This window comes from Mugil cephalus, chromosome 1 (genome assembly GCF_022458985.1).
Source record: "Mugil cephalus isolate CIBA_MC_2020 chromosome 1, CIBA_Mcephalus_1.1, whole genome shotgun sequence".
Classification (NCBI taxonomy): Eukaryota; Metazoa; Chordata; class Actinopteri; order Mugiliformes; family Mugilidae; genus Mugil; species Mugil cephalus.
In genome coordinates this window covers 39,841,464-39,857,225 of record NC_061770.1, presented here as the reverse complement: position 1 = coordinate 39,857,225, position 15,762 = coordinate 39,841,464, and the positions used below count along the sequence as shown (strand labels likewise).

General features: G+C 43.4%; 3 protein-coding genes across 5 annotated transcripts; 1 reads left to right on the top strand and 2 right to left on the bottom strand.

Moving 5' to 3' along the window:
• The first annotated feature begins 3,681 nt into the window (after positions 1-3,681).
• badb (BCL2 associated agonist of cell death b) lies at positions 3,682-8,214 on the top strand. 2 transcript variants are annotated; one of them, XM_047593090.1, is made up of 4 exons: positions 3,682-3,873; positions 4,495-4,644; positions 5,133-5,353; positions 5,712-8,214. In XM_047593090.1, exons 2-4 carry the CDS (start codon positions 4,503-4,505, stop codon positions 5,847-5,849), a joined length of 501 nt encoding a protein of 166 aa, XP_047449046.1. In that variant the 5' UTR covers positions 3,682-3,873; positions 4,495-4,502; the 3' UTR covers positions 5,850-8,214. The 2 variants fall into 2 exon arrangements, with proteins under 2 accessions (XP_047449046.1, XP_047449038.1); XM_047593082.1 differs by having other exon boundaries at positions 3,684-3,873; positions 5,130-5,353.
• A 270-nt stretch (positions 8,215-8,484) lies between these two features.
• LOC125012861 (uncharacterized oxidoreductase YtbE-like) lies at positions 8,485-10,850 on the bottom strand. Of its 2 annotated transcripts, none has more exons than XM_047593046.1 (6): positions 10,657-10,850; positions 9,916-10,221; positions 9,596-9,741; positions 9,301-9,440; positions 9,033-9,191; positions 8,485-8,936 (listed from the first exon to the last, which is right to left on the bottom strand). In XM_047593046.1, exons 2-6 carry the CDS (start codon positions 10,158-10,160, stop codon positions 8,757-8,759), a joined length of 870 nt encoding a protein of 289 aa, XP_047449002.1. In that variant the 5' UTR covers positions 10,161-10,221; positions 10,657-10,850; the 3' UTR covers positions 8,485-8,756. The 2 variants fall into 2 exon arrangements, with proteins under 2 accessions (XP_047449002.1, XP_047449011.1); XM_047593055.1 differs by having other exon boundaries at positions 9,916-10,216.
• A 225-nt stretch (positions 10,851-11,075) lies between these two features.
• LOC125012890 (glyoxal reductase-like) lies at positions 11,076-12,619 on the bottom strand. The gene is made up of 5 exons (XM_047593104.1): positions 12,344-12,619; positions 12,000-12,145; positions 11,763-11,902; positions 11,508-11,666; positions 11,076-11,434 (listed from the first exon to the last, which is right to left on the bottom strand). The coding sequence occupies exons 1-5, from the start codon at positions 12,586-12,588 to the stop codon at positions 11,255-11,257; spliced, it is 870 nt and encodes a 289-aa protein (XP_047449060.1). The 5' UTR covers positions 12,589-12,619; the 3' UTR covers positions 11,076-11,254.
• Positions 12,620-15,762: the final 3,143 nt, after the last annotated feature.

The following is a 15,762-nucleotide window of genomic DNA, read 5'->3' as shown; positions in this document are numbered from 1 at the left end:
ATTTTCGTACACAGCCAGGTCAGTTGTTTATGCTAAGCTATGCTAGGCCATGTGCTCTTCACCTAAACATCAAGACCAAATGGTTCGCTCGAGGATTTTCAAGATACACAGATTAGCTTCTCCAAGCATAACGACCTACGGCCGACATTTCACTCGTTATCAAATGAGACTTCGCTCATTTGAGTCGCCTTTTTTGCGATGGAAAGTCAGCGACCAATTTTCATTCGTAAACTCTAGCTGAAGAAGAGCTCGGTTACACAAGCGGCCACTGCGCGTCAGGGTGGGGCGGATGAAAATTAGAAAGCTGCCATATGCCAGCCTTGTGATCACTGGCTGTCTTACAGTTATACACCGAGGGAGCGGCCCGTATATAATGAGCATGTACTGTGAGCGACGATGAAAGGGCTCGAGTCGAGGGACTGCAGGAGTGTATTCACTCTGATGTAGGTTGGGATCGCTCGTTCCATGTTCCCCGTCTCTTTCACGTGTGCATTTCCTCCGATTTGTGTCTCCGGGGCTATTTCTTCTGCCATGTTTACCGCCACCTTTTCAGCTTTTCTATTACCTACACGTCTCCCGCTGCACTCTCAGACACTTCTTATTGGGTTCCCTTTACTTTAAGGCGCATCATCTGTTGCTTTTACCATGTCTTTGTCTGGTAGTCAGTCTGTATTTCTGGGAAACTAAATGAATACCTCCCATTTCTCTATCACCTCTCTTTTCTTCCCTTTTCCCATTTGAAAAAAAATTCAACACCTTGCTTTGTACCTTCCTCAGCTCCACATGGAGCTAACAGGCAGGAGTCTGCAGAGAGGGGAAAATATCTGAAAAGGACGGTGAGTGCAGCTGCAGCGGCGGCGGCGGTGGACAGGCAGTGTCCTGGCATTGAATTGAAAGGAACATTTCGGGAGTCGCTTAGAAACACTGCTGCATTCGCTGTCGTACAGCCACACACACACACACACAGACACACACACAGACACACACATACATGTTCACACACGCTGAGTGGTGGTTTGGAGACAGTGTGGGAGTGCATACGCCTCCGTTTCCCAAAATAACCACCAGATGAGGGGCAGGGAGGCAGGGCGAGGTTGGTACAGGGAGATATAAATGGATGGTAATTGTATGGCTCCTTCACGTTACACTCAAAACCAGCAGACTTACACACAAACGCACACACTCTCCGTCTGTGTGTTCTCGTACACGTGTGTGACAAGGATCCTGCTTGTACAAGAAAGAGTGTACAACCCCCCCCCCCCACACACACACACTCTCATAGATTGCCGTTTTAAAGCCAACACACACACACACACACCACATTACAGATTAAAATGGATAATAATTGTATGGTTCTCAAATCCAAAGCAGAACTATATAATCCACCCCCAAAAATAGAGTTCAGAAGAAGCAGCTCTGGAGGAGCTCCATCCGCACACCGAGCGTACGAAAAGCTGACTGCGCAGGCTTGTTCGTCTGAGCTTAGAAAGTCACATTAGTTCGGTTTTGAACGCGCTGAATCGGGGGGGAAGCTGCGTCACGTCGTTTCGGGTCCCGTCGCAGGTTCCACAAAACAACAGTTTACGCTAATCCCGTTTCCACTGTCGACGACTCACTTTGCCAAACAAACCCGTTTGTTTCAGGTCTCCCAAGAGGCTGTTAATGCGAAGAGAGGGGAAAGAGAAGGATGATGTAGAGGAGGGGAACAGAGACAGCTCTAAATATAAATGGTAGATAATTGCATGTTTGACTTTGCTGTGCTGATGTGAGGAAAGTGCAAGAGAAAAGACGTTGGAGAGACAATCAGTGGAGAATATACGGTGCCATGAAAACACTATGTACAAATTGCCTCTATTGTAAGGATCTCTAACAAACAATAAATGACAGAGGGCATGTTTTTCCACATGAGCAGTGGCCCTGACCAAGAAAATATGACATTTTTAGCAAATTAGGAACAGTTTTTATACTGTGGTTTAATGGTTTTTCAGACTTGGTTTCACTTTCTAGCAAGTTGCGAAACCAATTATTACAGCAATCAGATGCAATTACACGTAGAGGGCTGTTACCTATTATCAAGAAATAGTGCAAGCTGAGCAATAACAGGAGATGAAGCAGAGATGAGCTCAGCTGAAGCAACAGCAGCTCACAGTCCTACTGCGCCACCTGCTGCTCATCAAAGGAATTGCATTACTAGACTACTCAGAGTCTTCTGATTCAACCACTCATTCACTCACTTCCTAACCCCTACTCCCTATGTAGGGTTAGACTACACGTATCATTACGTGTCACACTGTCCCCTGGTTATCCCATTATAATTTACACAATACTAAGAAATGATGATTTTGTAACAAATATGTGGGATATTCAGGAAATTAAACAAAAAAAATCAAATTATCTTCAAAAAAAAGTTTTAAAAAAAGTTGGCATTTCATTGTTTGCAATTCTGTCTTTGCACACTCATGTTCGGTATTAAAATAAACAGTTTTAGATTTTTACACATTGGTGACTTTAGTGTAACATACAATGAAATAATCCCTGCGTCCACATATGAGGACATATTTTTTTATACTTCTTTAATTCTACTACCAATCCCAAATACCTTGGAGGAATTAAAAATTTACGGCAAACAAAAGCTCAGGTCTCAGGAGAATATAGCTAGAAGGCCCTAGTTATTTTACTGATTAAAATTCTACACGCACAGCTACAACGTTAAGGTAAAAGAACACCTTGCAACAAAACATCCCCAAAAAAACGTCAGATAAGAGTCTGTGTCGTCAAAGCAGGTCGGTTATCTTGCAGGTTGTTACGCTGAAATACCTTTGGACCGGCTTAAATGAGCTACTAGCTCTTTCTGGGTGTGGTGGGTAGGTGGCTGCAACTCTGACACACTCATTGGCGTCATAGAATAGTTAGCTAACGTGTGGTGTTATGATATAATAATAGGATATCTGTGTTATTCTGTACAATAACAGAGATATATAGGATCAAATGGGCAGGATTTCAATTAGAGCATGTCTTAGGTTACTTGTTTACCAGACAGGTCAAGTCCAGTGCAATGTGAATACTAACCCAATTACTAGCACTGATTAGGGTAGGAGCACGTTCTTAACCGCAACTTAACCATTTTCCAGGTAGAAAACTCAAAGGGATCATTGGGAAATAAGGAGCAAGAGAAACACAGTTTTGGCAAAAAGACAGTATAATGCGATACAACTCCCCTTATCAGGCTCAACATTTACCCAAAGCAATTCTCAAATAGCTCTTACATAACACTGGTCCCATGTTTCCTTTCCAACCTTTCAACCATTCTCCAATGACCTCTACAACTGTTAGAGGTACACAATATCAGGAAGGTGGTCATAATGTTATGCATGATCGCTGTAAATGCCACGACCCGGGTTTCCCAGAAGGATATTACATCGTAATGAGAGCAATCAATGCTACAATACATACAATTTAATACATTATTAATAATAGTCCAATGGGAAGCATAACACATAGACCACTTGTTGTGTAATTGTGTAAAATTACTTGTGTATTTTTTTTTTTTTACCTGCGCTTTAATTCTAGCTGAGTATTATCTAACCGGTGTCACGATAAAAAAATCCTACTGCGCATCTCTACTGTGCATTACGGTAGAGACGCGGCGGCCAAGAAAAACAAGGCCCGAGCGCAGTCCTCGCTCGCAACAGTGACGTCAGTGCGCCGCGGCGGTGCGAAGACTGGCGGCGATTGGGTAAGCGCGCAGCTGAAGAGAGTACTGTACGGCCGCAAAATACAAGACAAGACACGGATAACAACAACAGCTGGGACCGCATGACGCTAACTAAAGACACGCTCGCACTTTCGGGGCTCACACTATAGAGATTTCGGGTAAGGAAGCGTGTTCGTTGTAATAAAAATTCACAAACGCCGCGGACTTAGAATTACCCGCTGCCGCTTCCGCCCTGTAGGAAGTTTCTTTTGTCCTCTTCAGTCAACAACAACACAACCCGAGAGTCAGTGCGTTGACCGGAAAACAGGGGTTTTGATTGTCGGTTTTAACAACACTGCAACAACAAGTCCCCAATAACGTCAAATATGAGTCTTGTGTTGTCAAAACGAGTCGGGTATCTTGCGAGTTGTTACACTTAAATGCCCCTGGACCGGCTAATATTAGCCACTAGCTCTTCTTTCTGGGTGTGTTGGATGGGTGGCTGCAACTCTGATGCACTCATTGGTGTCATTTCTTCTCATAGGATCAGTAGCTAATGTGTGGTTTTATTAGAAAATAATAAGTTATTTGTGTTATTCTGTACCATAGGATCAAATGTGCAGGATTTATTTGAAATGCACGTCTTACGCCTGTTTACTTGACAGGTCAAGTCCAGTGCAACATAAATACCAACCCACTAAAGCAATGATCAGTGTACAATATGTGCACCTGCTTCCACACGGTGTAATTTTTTTGATGTGTTCCTGCTTATTCATGCCACTTAATGCTTGTTCCTCCAGATGTCACGATGGCTGCAAACTTCACTATTTCAGACAGCGATTCAGAGCCATCGGAGGTAGTGGAAGAAGAAACCAAGCAACCGTCTGCAGGACAAGAGGAGCACGTCTTCAACCGCAGCAGCCTCACCCTGCCCGAGCTCAGAGGACCAGGTAGGAAACCCTAAAGGCATCACGAGGGGAAAGTACGTGTGAGCATTTGTCGTCACTGTGATTGAACTGATTGAATGTTTTTGCAGAATTCTCAGAAATCACAGTCAGAAAAGGAGGGGGGGGGGGATAAATAACTCTTTGTTGTATCCGTTTGTCTGTTGTCTGTGCATGCACTTCCATGCTCAACAAGTGAAGTGTGGTATGTGTAGCGTATGATAACACAACATGCTGACATATGCCACAGCAGTGACTCATAACCAACAGCTGCTACTTATACATAATTACTTCTGCACATATCTCACTGTAGCTCGCGCAGGAAGAGAATTTGTTCTCTTATGTGGTCTGCTCCAGTTTCATTTTCTGTCACCATATTGCATTTAAAATATCATCCGCTCAACGCAGTGACGAGAGCTGTCGCTGGCACTTCATCTGCAGTGGGTTTGTTCCGATTTGCTAACCCTCCCGCTTACCTTTCCCTTCCGAAGTAGGGGCCGGTCGCATCAGGCTGAACTCGGAGTCCCACGCGTCCACGGTCTCCAGGGACGAGGAGCTCCAGGCCAGGGGAGAGGAGGAGGCCGGCACGCCTACCGACGGAGCTCCGTTCAGGGGTCGGTCCAAGTCGGCTCCTCCCGCCCTGTGGGCCGCCAAGAAGTACGGCCGGCAGCTTCGGAGGATGAGCGACGAGTTCGACAGTCTGCTAGATAAAGGGGTGAGAACGAGTGATTACTTGGCAAAGTAGTAGATCTGTGATGGACACCAAAGCTGCATCTAAGGTTGTCGTCATTGTTTTGATGCTGTGGTTCTCGACCGTTTCTTTGAATCACAAATATTCCTAGAGCTGAGATACTTGGCATCACGTTATTAGTGTTGCAGCTTCTGTGGGTTTACCTACTTCCAACCTGTTACTTGTCCAGATTACGTTAGTTCTAGTTAGTGTGGTGGTAGTACGCTGCTGTGAAGTGGTATCGGCTGCATCGTCTGCATGCGCACAGCGTCACAGCTGATACGAGGCATCAGGTTTTCCTAGTATAACTGGTTCATTTTGAACTTGTTTTTTTTTCGCGCAGGAGATGAGGAGGGTGAGGAGCGCCGGGACAACCAAACAGATGCACCACTCTAAAAGCTGGTGGAGCTACCTCTTTAGTCACCAGGAGACAGAAGGCGAGAATAACCACCACGAGAACCACAACCACCGCACTGAGTAGGCACTGAGACGGAGGAAGAGGGGAAACGACGGGAGACTGAACGGCGTGGAAGCCCAGGGAACAATTGAAGTCAAAACGACGTCAACTGCGACAAAAAGCAAGAGGTTGGCTTGATCAAAAAAAATAGAACAATTAAAAAAGAAAAAGAGGCGTGGCTGAAGTGGGACGTGCTGTAAAACACACTTGAATGCATTGTTATTAATGAGTCCCATTCTAAACATTTAATTTTTTATACATCATTGGAAACTCCAATTTAAATGGACTGTTTGTGTTTGTGTCGGTTGTGATGTAAACTACATATTGTTGGTTAGCTCACTGTACGGTGGTGAAAGTCAGTCAGGACGGACCATCTGAAAGGATGGGCCAAGATAAGAGATCTAGTCTCTTAAAATAAAAAAAACACACAAAGATAGACCCGCTTATAGAGAGGCAGCCACCGCAAATACGTCTCGTCTCTCACATCAACACTATGCAATATACTGTGGATGGAGAGACCAGTGTGCTGAAATCTGAGGCCATTTCAAATGTCACTTTTTCTTGAGGAAATGTACCGGTGTCTGCGCGCGAACCGAGGCCTGTCTCGATCTAAATGTTTAAACAAACTCACCAAGAGATCACTGTGCAAAGATAATCTGCAGGCATCTGGAAAGTTTGTAGACACACATTTTTTTACAAAAAAAAAAATAAAAACATTCAACTTGGATCTTTTCATCCATCTTCCTGTTCTGCTCCCCCGCAAACTAATACCATTTCAACCGCTGTGCATGACTATCACTAAACACTTTACGTCTCGACTCAATCTAAAGAAGAACAATCTCGTACGAGGACAATCTACGACGGTGCAGAAATAACGTACATGTAACGTACATAGAAAAGCACAAACCGATCTATCTTTTTAAAGACTGCATAAAAGATAAAAAAAACCTTCGGGATTTTTATGTGTAAATATTTTGTTAATATATCGTGAAGTGGTGGTGGGTGGGCGTTTAAAAGGCAAGGTCAGAATTCTATTTCCAAGGTTGCCGTGCGGTTTAATAAGCCTGGCGAACCGAGCAATAGGCAGTGTACAATCCATATTGTTGTGACAGATGTTACGTGCACATTTAGAAGAAGGAGAAGAAGAAGAAGAAGAAGAAGCGGGTGGGGGTGAATTAAGTGCTGTACAGGGAGCCAACACACTAGTCCTTCAGCTCTCAGAGCGTAAGGAGAACGGAGTCCACTCACATTTAAACACAGGTGTAAAAGGGTTTTTAAGTCAGTTTCTGGTCCCGTTGGGTTTATAAGATGTTCACATGTGGCTTGCCGGGGGGTTCATATGCATTGGGATGTGAATAAAAAATCTGTTAAGCTGTACAAGTGCTGATCTGATGCTACGTTCGCTATTTATCCGTGATACTCCAGCTTTCGATAATCACCTGGCACATACTATACGTACTATATGACCTTTTATAGACATTTTTAAACCAAGACCAGCACTCTTTACAGCTTCGTTAAATTATTAGGTTAGTCGTGACTCGTTTATCAATATGTGATTATATTGAAATTGGTAACAGTTTGTTCTGATTGTGTCTTATTCTCTTCCTCTCGGCTTAACGGGGTGGAGCTGTGAAGTGCTCGGGTGTGCAAGCTAAGGGGCTGCATTTATTTTTTTTATTTTTAAATGTCAAATTTTACTGCTTCCTTTTATTTTATTTATTATTTTTCCTAAACTCAGATAATTCCAGACAATCTGGACGGTGACACCCACACAAACACTGTTTTTTTTTTTTTTTTTTTTTTATGATATCAGATTTCTTACGTATGAACAAAAAAAAAAGACAGGATGAGTGTTTGAGGTCGAGGAGTTGTGTTTTTCCTCCAGGCCGGGATGTGGATGCTTTACTCTCATAAACATTTACGTGCAGCTGGAATTTATGATATTGTAATGAACTGCCTTGAACATGCTGTAACCTGTGACGTGACACCACGTAGCCAGCCTCGTCTGTTCACCCAATTACCGCCTTACTGCTCATCGCCGTGTGTTGTGCTCGAGAAAAAAAGCACAATGTACGAAAGGGGTGCGTTCACTGTCGCGACTGGGGGGGGGGGGGGGACATCTGTCGTCAGTTCCAGGAGAGTTTTGTGACAGTGAACGCACCTCGGAGGGAAAAAAGAAACTGCTTGGACACCTGGACTTTTGCAGTATTACTTGAAATGCGTGTGTGTGCGTGTGTGTGTGGAGAAAATTGAATTTTAAGATTTCCATTATTTGTTGAATTCTTTTCCAGTTTTTAATGACTTTTTGTAAATGTATTTTCTCTACAGCTGTGATACCTCTGGTATATGCTGTCCTGAATATAAAATTTAAAATTTTTTTGGTTTTAAAGAGATTCTCTTTGTCGTATTTTGTTCGTAATTTCTCCGGCAGTAAAGAGGCTTTGGGAGCTTTGTTCATCGCAAATTAGTGGTTATTCATTAATAATTCAAATGGAGAGGCAAGGACGTGAAAGACATTAAAGGACCGGTCAAACAGCGTGAGGCAACAGATTGCGGAGAACGCAGAATGATGGCACATGAAAAGATTTGGAGACAGTAAATCGTCGCACAACAAACTGAAAACTGTGAATACGGTAGCAGAAAGAAGGGCTACTTCATGGGAAATGCAATTTAGCATGTATTCCATGTACACCGATCAGCCACAACATTAAAACCACTGACAGGAGAAGCGATTCAATGCCTCATTTGTGGTCGAGCTGTGTATCATGCGGATATTTCACATCAGTCTGTGGTTGTTTTTGTCAAGGTTCCTCGTTTATTTGGACCCTTTGTGATTATTTTCGTGGGATTGCAGATGTTCAGGGACCCCATAATCTTTAAGTAATCCATCCATAATTACTTAAACACCTTTTTAGTTTCAAATCTGGTGTTTCAGGCCACCCCTGAAGGATCCCAGCAGTACTTGTGTCCACAGTCCAAAGCCGAGAGTCTGTCCATGTCTGTGTCACTCAGTGTGAAGTCAAAGATCTTTGCGTTCCCCTCGATTCTGTCTGGATTTGACGACTTGGGCAGCACTGGGACGCCCTGCTGCACCGCCCAGCGCAACAGGACCTGGAGCAGAGAAAAAGCCTTCAGTGTTTGCCATAAAATGATTTATTCAAACACTGAATAGAGGAGCTTGACCCAAGATGGGGAGTGGCCTCATACCTGTGCAGGTGTACGCTGGCAGCTCTGTGCAACCTCCATGACGACAGGGTTGGTGACCAGGTCTCCTTGACCTATAGAGGAATACGCTTGGAAACACACTCCATACTCCTTACAAAGCCTCCTCATCTCTGCCTGGCACAGCCGTGGGTGAAACTCTACCTGAAGAAAAATATGTCCCCCAATAAATGTGTGAGATTTTAAAGCTCTGTCTTTGTGTTTCATGCAATGAATTATTTGATACAAGGTCTTTCCTTTAATTATACTGCACCTGATGAAGAGCAGGACGGACTTTGCAGCTCTGCATCAGTTCTTTCATGTGTGCTGGTGTGTAGTTGGACACTCCTATGGCCTTGAGCTTCCCCTGGCCATGCAGCTCCTCCAGTGAGGCCCAACTCTTAGCTCGATTTCCTGAGGTCAAATATAAAAATCAGAGACTCGTCATTGTCAAGACACCTCTTAATTAACGCTAAATACACCTGGTAATTAAAAAGCAATACGTTTTAGATTCACTCTTATATACAAGGTAGTTATGTTTCAAATTCCTGACTTCATGTGAACTCTACCTGGGTTGCGTGGATCAGTCACTACCAGACCCTGCGTGCCAGGCCAGTGGATCAGGTAAAGGTCAATATAGCCCAGGTCCAGCTGAGACAGGCTGTGGAGGGCTCCTTCCATGGCCTTTTCACCCTGATCCTTAGGGCCCAGCTTGCTGCATCAATTAGAGAAAAGAAGACCATTCAGGGAAAAATCTGCATGAGCAGGGAGCCACTAAAAGCTTCACGTGTTCTCTGAAATGAAAATCATGTGACTTTGAAATACAACACAATATGTGAGAGATAAAGAAGAAGTGAATATAGCTTCTGATGTTGTACTCATACTCCACCTTGTTATGAACACATCTTCTCTGGTTAAGCCATGTTTGGGCAGGAGCTCCCGCAGGGCTCGGCCCAAATAAGCTTCATTCCGATAGACAGCTGCAGTGTCAAAGGCCCGGTAACCAGCAACCAGGGCGGCGTCCACCGCCCGATGCACCTCCTCAGGACCATGCAACTTGTAGGTCCCCAAACCCAAGAGGGGCATCTGGGCCCCTGTATTCAGGGGGACGGAAGGGGTGGAGGAGGTAGACATCTGCCAGGCACTTGTTTATTTTTTTTTTTATTTGGATTTAGATGATCTCGACTCTCCTGCACTGCCAAAGACAAGAAGTAAAATAATATTAGGAGACTGACACGTTACAATGACTTCTGCTGGTTTTCCGTCACTATTCCCCCAAGTTTCACTAAGACACAGATATTATTTCTCTGTTAGAAGATGACATAGCAGCGTTACAACAACGTCGGACTGTAGCTACAGAAATTTAACAGCGCTACAATGTGTGTGACACAGCACACGCTTCATATGACGCACTGTTACGCACAGAATTACACAATCATAGCGTCACGACGTAGAACAAAAAAGTGTTGTTAAAACATTACAGCGTCACAAACTAAACGTGTTAATGACGTCGTCTGAAATGTGACCGCTAAATATACACAATAGTGACGCAGTATTATCTAACACAATTAACATTGTGAATAATAATAATAAAAGACGTGGATACTGTTTGTGAATATTTTCAGCTAACCTTCTGGTCGCCTCGGGTAAATTGTTTCGGGGGGAAAAGTGCACGAGCTGGAAGTGTCCTAACGTCTATTCACACACATACAAGAAAAAAAGTAGAAAATTAAAACGCAACGTGTGAAGTAAACACTGAAACATCAGAAAAATGTTTGCTGCGTGCTTCCTACTCTACCCGGCTCCACGTGGTCAGCTGACAGTCATGTGACACAACCAGTTTGGGCGGAGTTTCTCCGTCACCTTAGTGACAGCTGCTCTAACGCCGCTGATTGGTCGGAGGTCCAGCCAATCAAAGCGACCCAAATGGCCGGAAGGCGGGCGAATAAGATTTTGACGGAAGGACACATGTTTAACTCACAATCAATGGTTCAACTGTTGGTGTTTAAAGGCATGACGGCTTTGCGGCATCATTTGCAGATGATTTTTTTTATTTTCATGTAGAAAATCAAGGTCAATGAAGTTACAATAAATGGTTCCTTTCTATTAAGTGGCAAAGAAATGTAAACATGTATTTTAGACCATAAGAACATAAGTGGTGACTCATACACTTTATGAATCCCCATAAATGGTTTATTAAACACCTTTTGAGTTTCAAATCTAGTGTTTCAAACCACCTCTGAAGAATCCCGGCAGTACTTGTGTCCGCAGTCCAAAGCCGAGAGTCTGTCCATGTCCGTGTCACTCAGTGTGAAGTCAAAGATCTTTGCGTTCCCCTCGATTCTCTCTGGATTTGACGACTTGGGCAGCACTGGGACGCCCTGCTGCACCGCCCAGCGCAACAGGACCTGGAGCAGAGTAAAAGCCTTCAGTGTCTGCCATAAAATGATTTATTCAAACACTGAGGAGAGGAGCTTATACCTGTGCAGGTGTACGCTGGCAGCTCTGTGCAACCTCCATGACGACAGGGTTGGTGACCAGGTCTCCTTTCCCCATGGAGGAATACGCTTGGAAACACACTCCATACTCCTTACAAAGCCTCCTCATCTCTGCCTGGCACAGTCGTGGGTGAAACTCCACCTGAAGAGAAATATGTCCCCCAATAAATGCTGCTTTTTCTTTGTGTTTCATGCTGTGAATTATGTGATGCATGTTCTTCTTTTAATTATACTGCACCTGATGAAGAGCAGGACGGACTTTGCAGCTCTGCATCAGTTCTTTCATGTGTGCTGGTGTGTAGTTGGACACTCCTATGGCCTTGAGCTTCCCCTGGCCATGCAGCTCCTCCAGTGAGGCCCAACTCTTAGCTCGATTTACTGACATCAAATATAAAATCAGCAAAAGAAAAGCAATACGCTTTAGATTCTTATATACAGGTTAGTTATGTTTCATTTTCCTTAATGTGAACTCTACCTGAGTTGCATGGATCAGTCACTTCCAGACCCTGCGTGCCAGGCCAATGGATCAGGTAAAGGTCAATATAGCTCATGTCCAGCTGAGACAGGCTGAGGAGGGCTCCTTCCATGGCCTTTTCACCCTGATCCTTAGGATGCAGCTTACTGCATCAATTAGAGAAAATAAGACTATTCAGGGAAAAATCTGCACGAGCAGGGAGCCACTAAAAACATCATGTGTTCTCTGAAAAGAAAATCACATGATAAGGTCGTGACATCCAGGCTGGTAGAGTCTTAATTTTAATCCAATCATTTAAAATACAACACAATAATGTCTCTCCTCATGTTGTATTCATACTCCACCTTATTATGAACACATCTTCTCTGGTTAAGCCATGTTTGGGCAGGAGCTCCCGCAGGGCTCGGCCCAAGGCAGCTTCGTTCTGATATACAGCAGCGGTGTCAAAGGCCCGGTAACCAGCAGCCAGGGCGGCGTCCACAGCCCGGTTTACTTCCTCAGGAGCCTGCAACTTATAGGTCCCCAAACCCAAGAGGGGCATCTGGGCCCCTGTATTCAGGAGGACGGAAGGGGTGGAGGAGGTAGACATCTGCGAGGCACTTGTAGGATATCTGGACTGTGATGTATTGCCAAAGACAAAAAGGAAAATAATATAAGGAGACTGACACATGGACAGTGGTGGACATCTGTGGCTCTGTCTAACGATGGAATCGGGCAATATCTGCAACGTCATTTCGCCTAGTCAAAAGTGTAATTCAAGATATCTGTAATTATATTTCCACTGGGCAGAATTGTAATTACAGACAGTTTCAGATATCTCTAATCGACATTCATTTCAAGATATCCATAACGTGATACTAGATATCTACAATCAAATTATAACTATTCCTAATTTCAGTTTGAGATATCGACGACAACATTTTGACTAGTCATTAGTTCAGTTCAAGATATCTACAATGACATTCTGAATAGTCAAAACTTAATTAAAGATAACTAAAAAGGTATATGTAGATATATGTAATTGAGAGGAGTTGAATATTTATCAAACTGAAATTGTGACTAGTCAGAATTAAATTGTAGATATCTGAAATTGGAATTAGCTACTACTAGTCGTAATTCAGTTGCAGATATCTTATTTCATTTTGCAGATATCTGCAGCTGAATGAAATCTGTAATGAGAAACTCCATACACTTGAATGGCTAATGTGATGTCATTTGTCCTAGGAAGAGTGACAGTTGTGTATAGGAAGCATGACGTTGTGGATATCTGATGAGTTGTTTTCGATTAGGAAGAACTGAATTACAGATGTCTGCAACGCATATCGAGTCTATCCATTAAATGTTAAAAAGGCTCGCCATATACACTGTGTGTGACAGGGTACATGTTTTATATGATGCACTGCTATGCACAGTTACAAAGTTATAGCGTCACGACATAGAGAATAAAAAGTATTTCTAAAACGTTAGAGCATCACAAACTAGTTATGGTGATAAACGTGTTGATGACGTAACCTGACGTAACCTGGTAAAGGTGACCGCTAAATATACACGACAGTGATGCAACGTTAATTAACACAATAAAGATAACAGTGAGGCGAAGTAATAATAAAAAACATGGATACCGTTTGTGAATATTTTCAGCTCGTTTCGGGGGAAAAACGTACACACGCTGGAAGTGTCCTAACGTCTATTCACACACACACACACACACACACACACACACACACACACACACACAAGAAAAAGTAGAAAATTCAAACACAGCGTGTAACGTAAACGTGAAACATTAGACAAATGTTTGCTACGGGCTCCCTCCTCTACCAGGCTCCACGTGGTAAGGCGACAGTCATGTGACATAATCCGTTTTGGCGGGGTTTCTCCGTCACCATAGTGACAGCTTCTCTGACATCGCTGATTGGTCGAAGGTCTAGCCAATCAAAGCGATCCAAAATGGCCGGAAGGCGGGAATTGACTTTGTCCAGCGAATCGGGTGTTTTTGGTTTTGACGGAAGGACGCAGGGACACATGTTTAATTCATTCACTGCATATAGAAGGTTTAACTCACGCTCAGTGGTTTAACTGTTGGTGTTTGTCTGTTTTGTGGTATTATTTGCAGATTAATCTTTTCATTTTTTTTTAGTTTTCATGTAGAAAATCACATTTAATAAAGTTACAATATTTTCATGCAGAACCCTGATCTGGATTTAACCTCAGTGTTTGCCATAAAATGATTTATTCAAACACCGAATAGAGGAGCTTGACCCAAGATGGGAAGTGGCCTTATACCTGTGCAGGTGTACGCTGGTGAAGCTCTTTGCCACCTCTTTGCCATCTCCTTTCCTTTCTTGCACACTCCTATTGCCTTGAGCTTCCCCTGGCCATGCAGCTCCTCCAGTGAGGCCCAACTCTGACCTCGATTTCCTGGGATCACTGCTGTCACTTAAGCATACCTACATTATAGAGGAGGAATTTAAGAAGACACCTCATAATTAACACTCAATACACCTAGACGCCTATGCGCGTGTGTGCATAGTGCTCTTATACACGCGCTACATAAGTTTGCTGCATTTGAATTACATTATTGCATTGTGCACGCTTGTGTGCATGTACAGGCCTATACAGACGGTAAGTGCATGAACACACGTGTGTATGTGTGTACACGCCCGTGTATGGATATGCCACATAAGTGCATTTATGCAGGCGCGTGTGTAGACAGTTATACACAGCCTATGCATACACACGTTCCCACTCACACTTTTCATGTTGTAAAGTGCAATTATGTGCTGAGATGTTTTTGTTTTATGTTCCCACACTGTACTCCCCATAGGAGCATAGTGTGGGGGTTGCTTTTTCTCCTTCCCCCTCCTCATGTCACTCCCTTTTCCTGTAATTTTCCAAATTTGTGGGACAAGCAAAGGCTCATTGATTCTGATTCTGATACATGTGTACATGAGTGTGGCTGAACACTGGGAAGTTTAGCTTTCTGTGGACAAAAGAAAAAAAAAGCTGCCATTACCAATGATGAGCAGTGATGCCAGTGATCTCACCACTTTTTTTCAGCAAGGAGTAATCTAACACATTACTATTTCCAAACCAGGAATCAGATAAAGTTACTTATCCAAGTCACTGTGTGTTACTATTATTTTTTTATGTTCATGAGTAAAAAGAGATAGTTTTGCTTTCTTCTTGCGTGAGTGAAGTCACGAACGCGACATGTCAAGTTTTCAGCACGAGGACGACTCACGTGTGATACCACGCAGGGACACAAACGTGAACAACAACGGAGGGAGGAGAGAGACGCGCGGTTTCTAGCTGGACATAAGAAGCTGGAGCTTAAGAAAACAGTGTGAAGGTTCACTGCACCCACTGTGTTGGAGGCAAAGTCCTATCTAGGTTCAAAAACGCAACATTGCAGTTAACCCTTTACTGCACAGCGTTGCCCTGAGGAAACAAACCACACTTTCATTCCTCACACTGGCCCTTTAAAAAAAAAAAAAAGTTACAAGTCTTATCTCTGTCCAAATAAAATGGTGAGTTGAAAGTGGTGTGAGTTTGATTGTGTGACCCCCCCAATAAGTCCCTAAAACTCCCTCAGAGATCCCTGTTCAAATTTAAATGTTTTTTTTTTATTGTTGTACGAAATATTGCCATTGTTTATTTGCTGTTTGTTTTTTTGTTCATGCTGGTTATGCTTCTAAAACTTATTATGAAATAACTTGGTGTTTGATTACCCTTGTTGCACAATGTTGTCTTGAAGCAACAA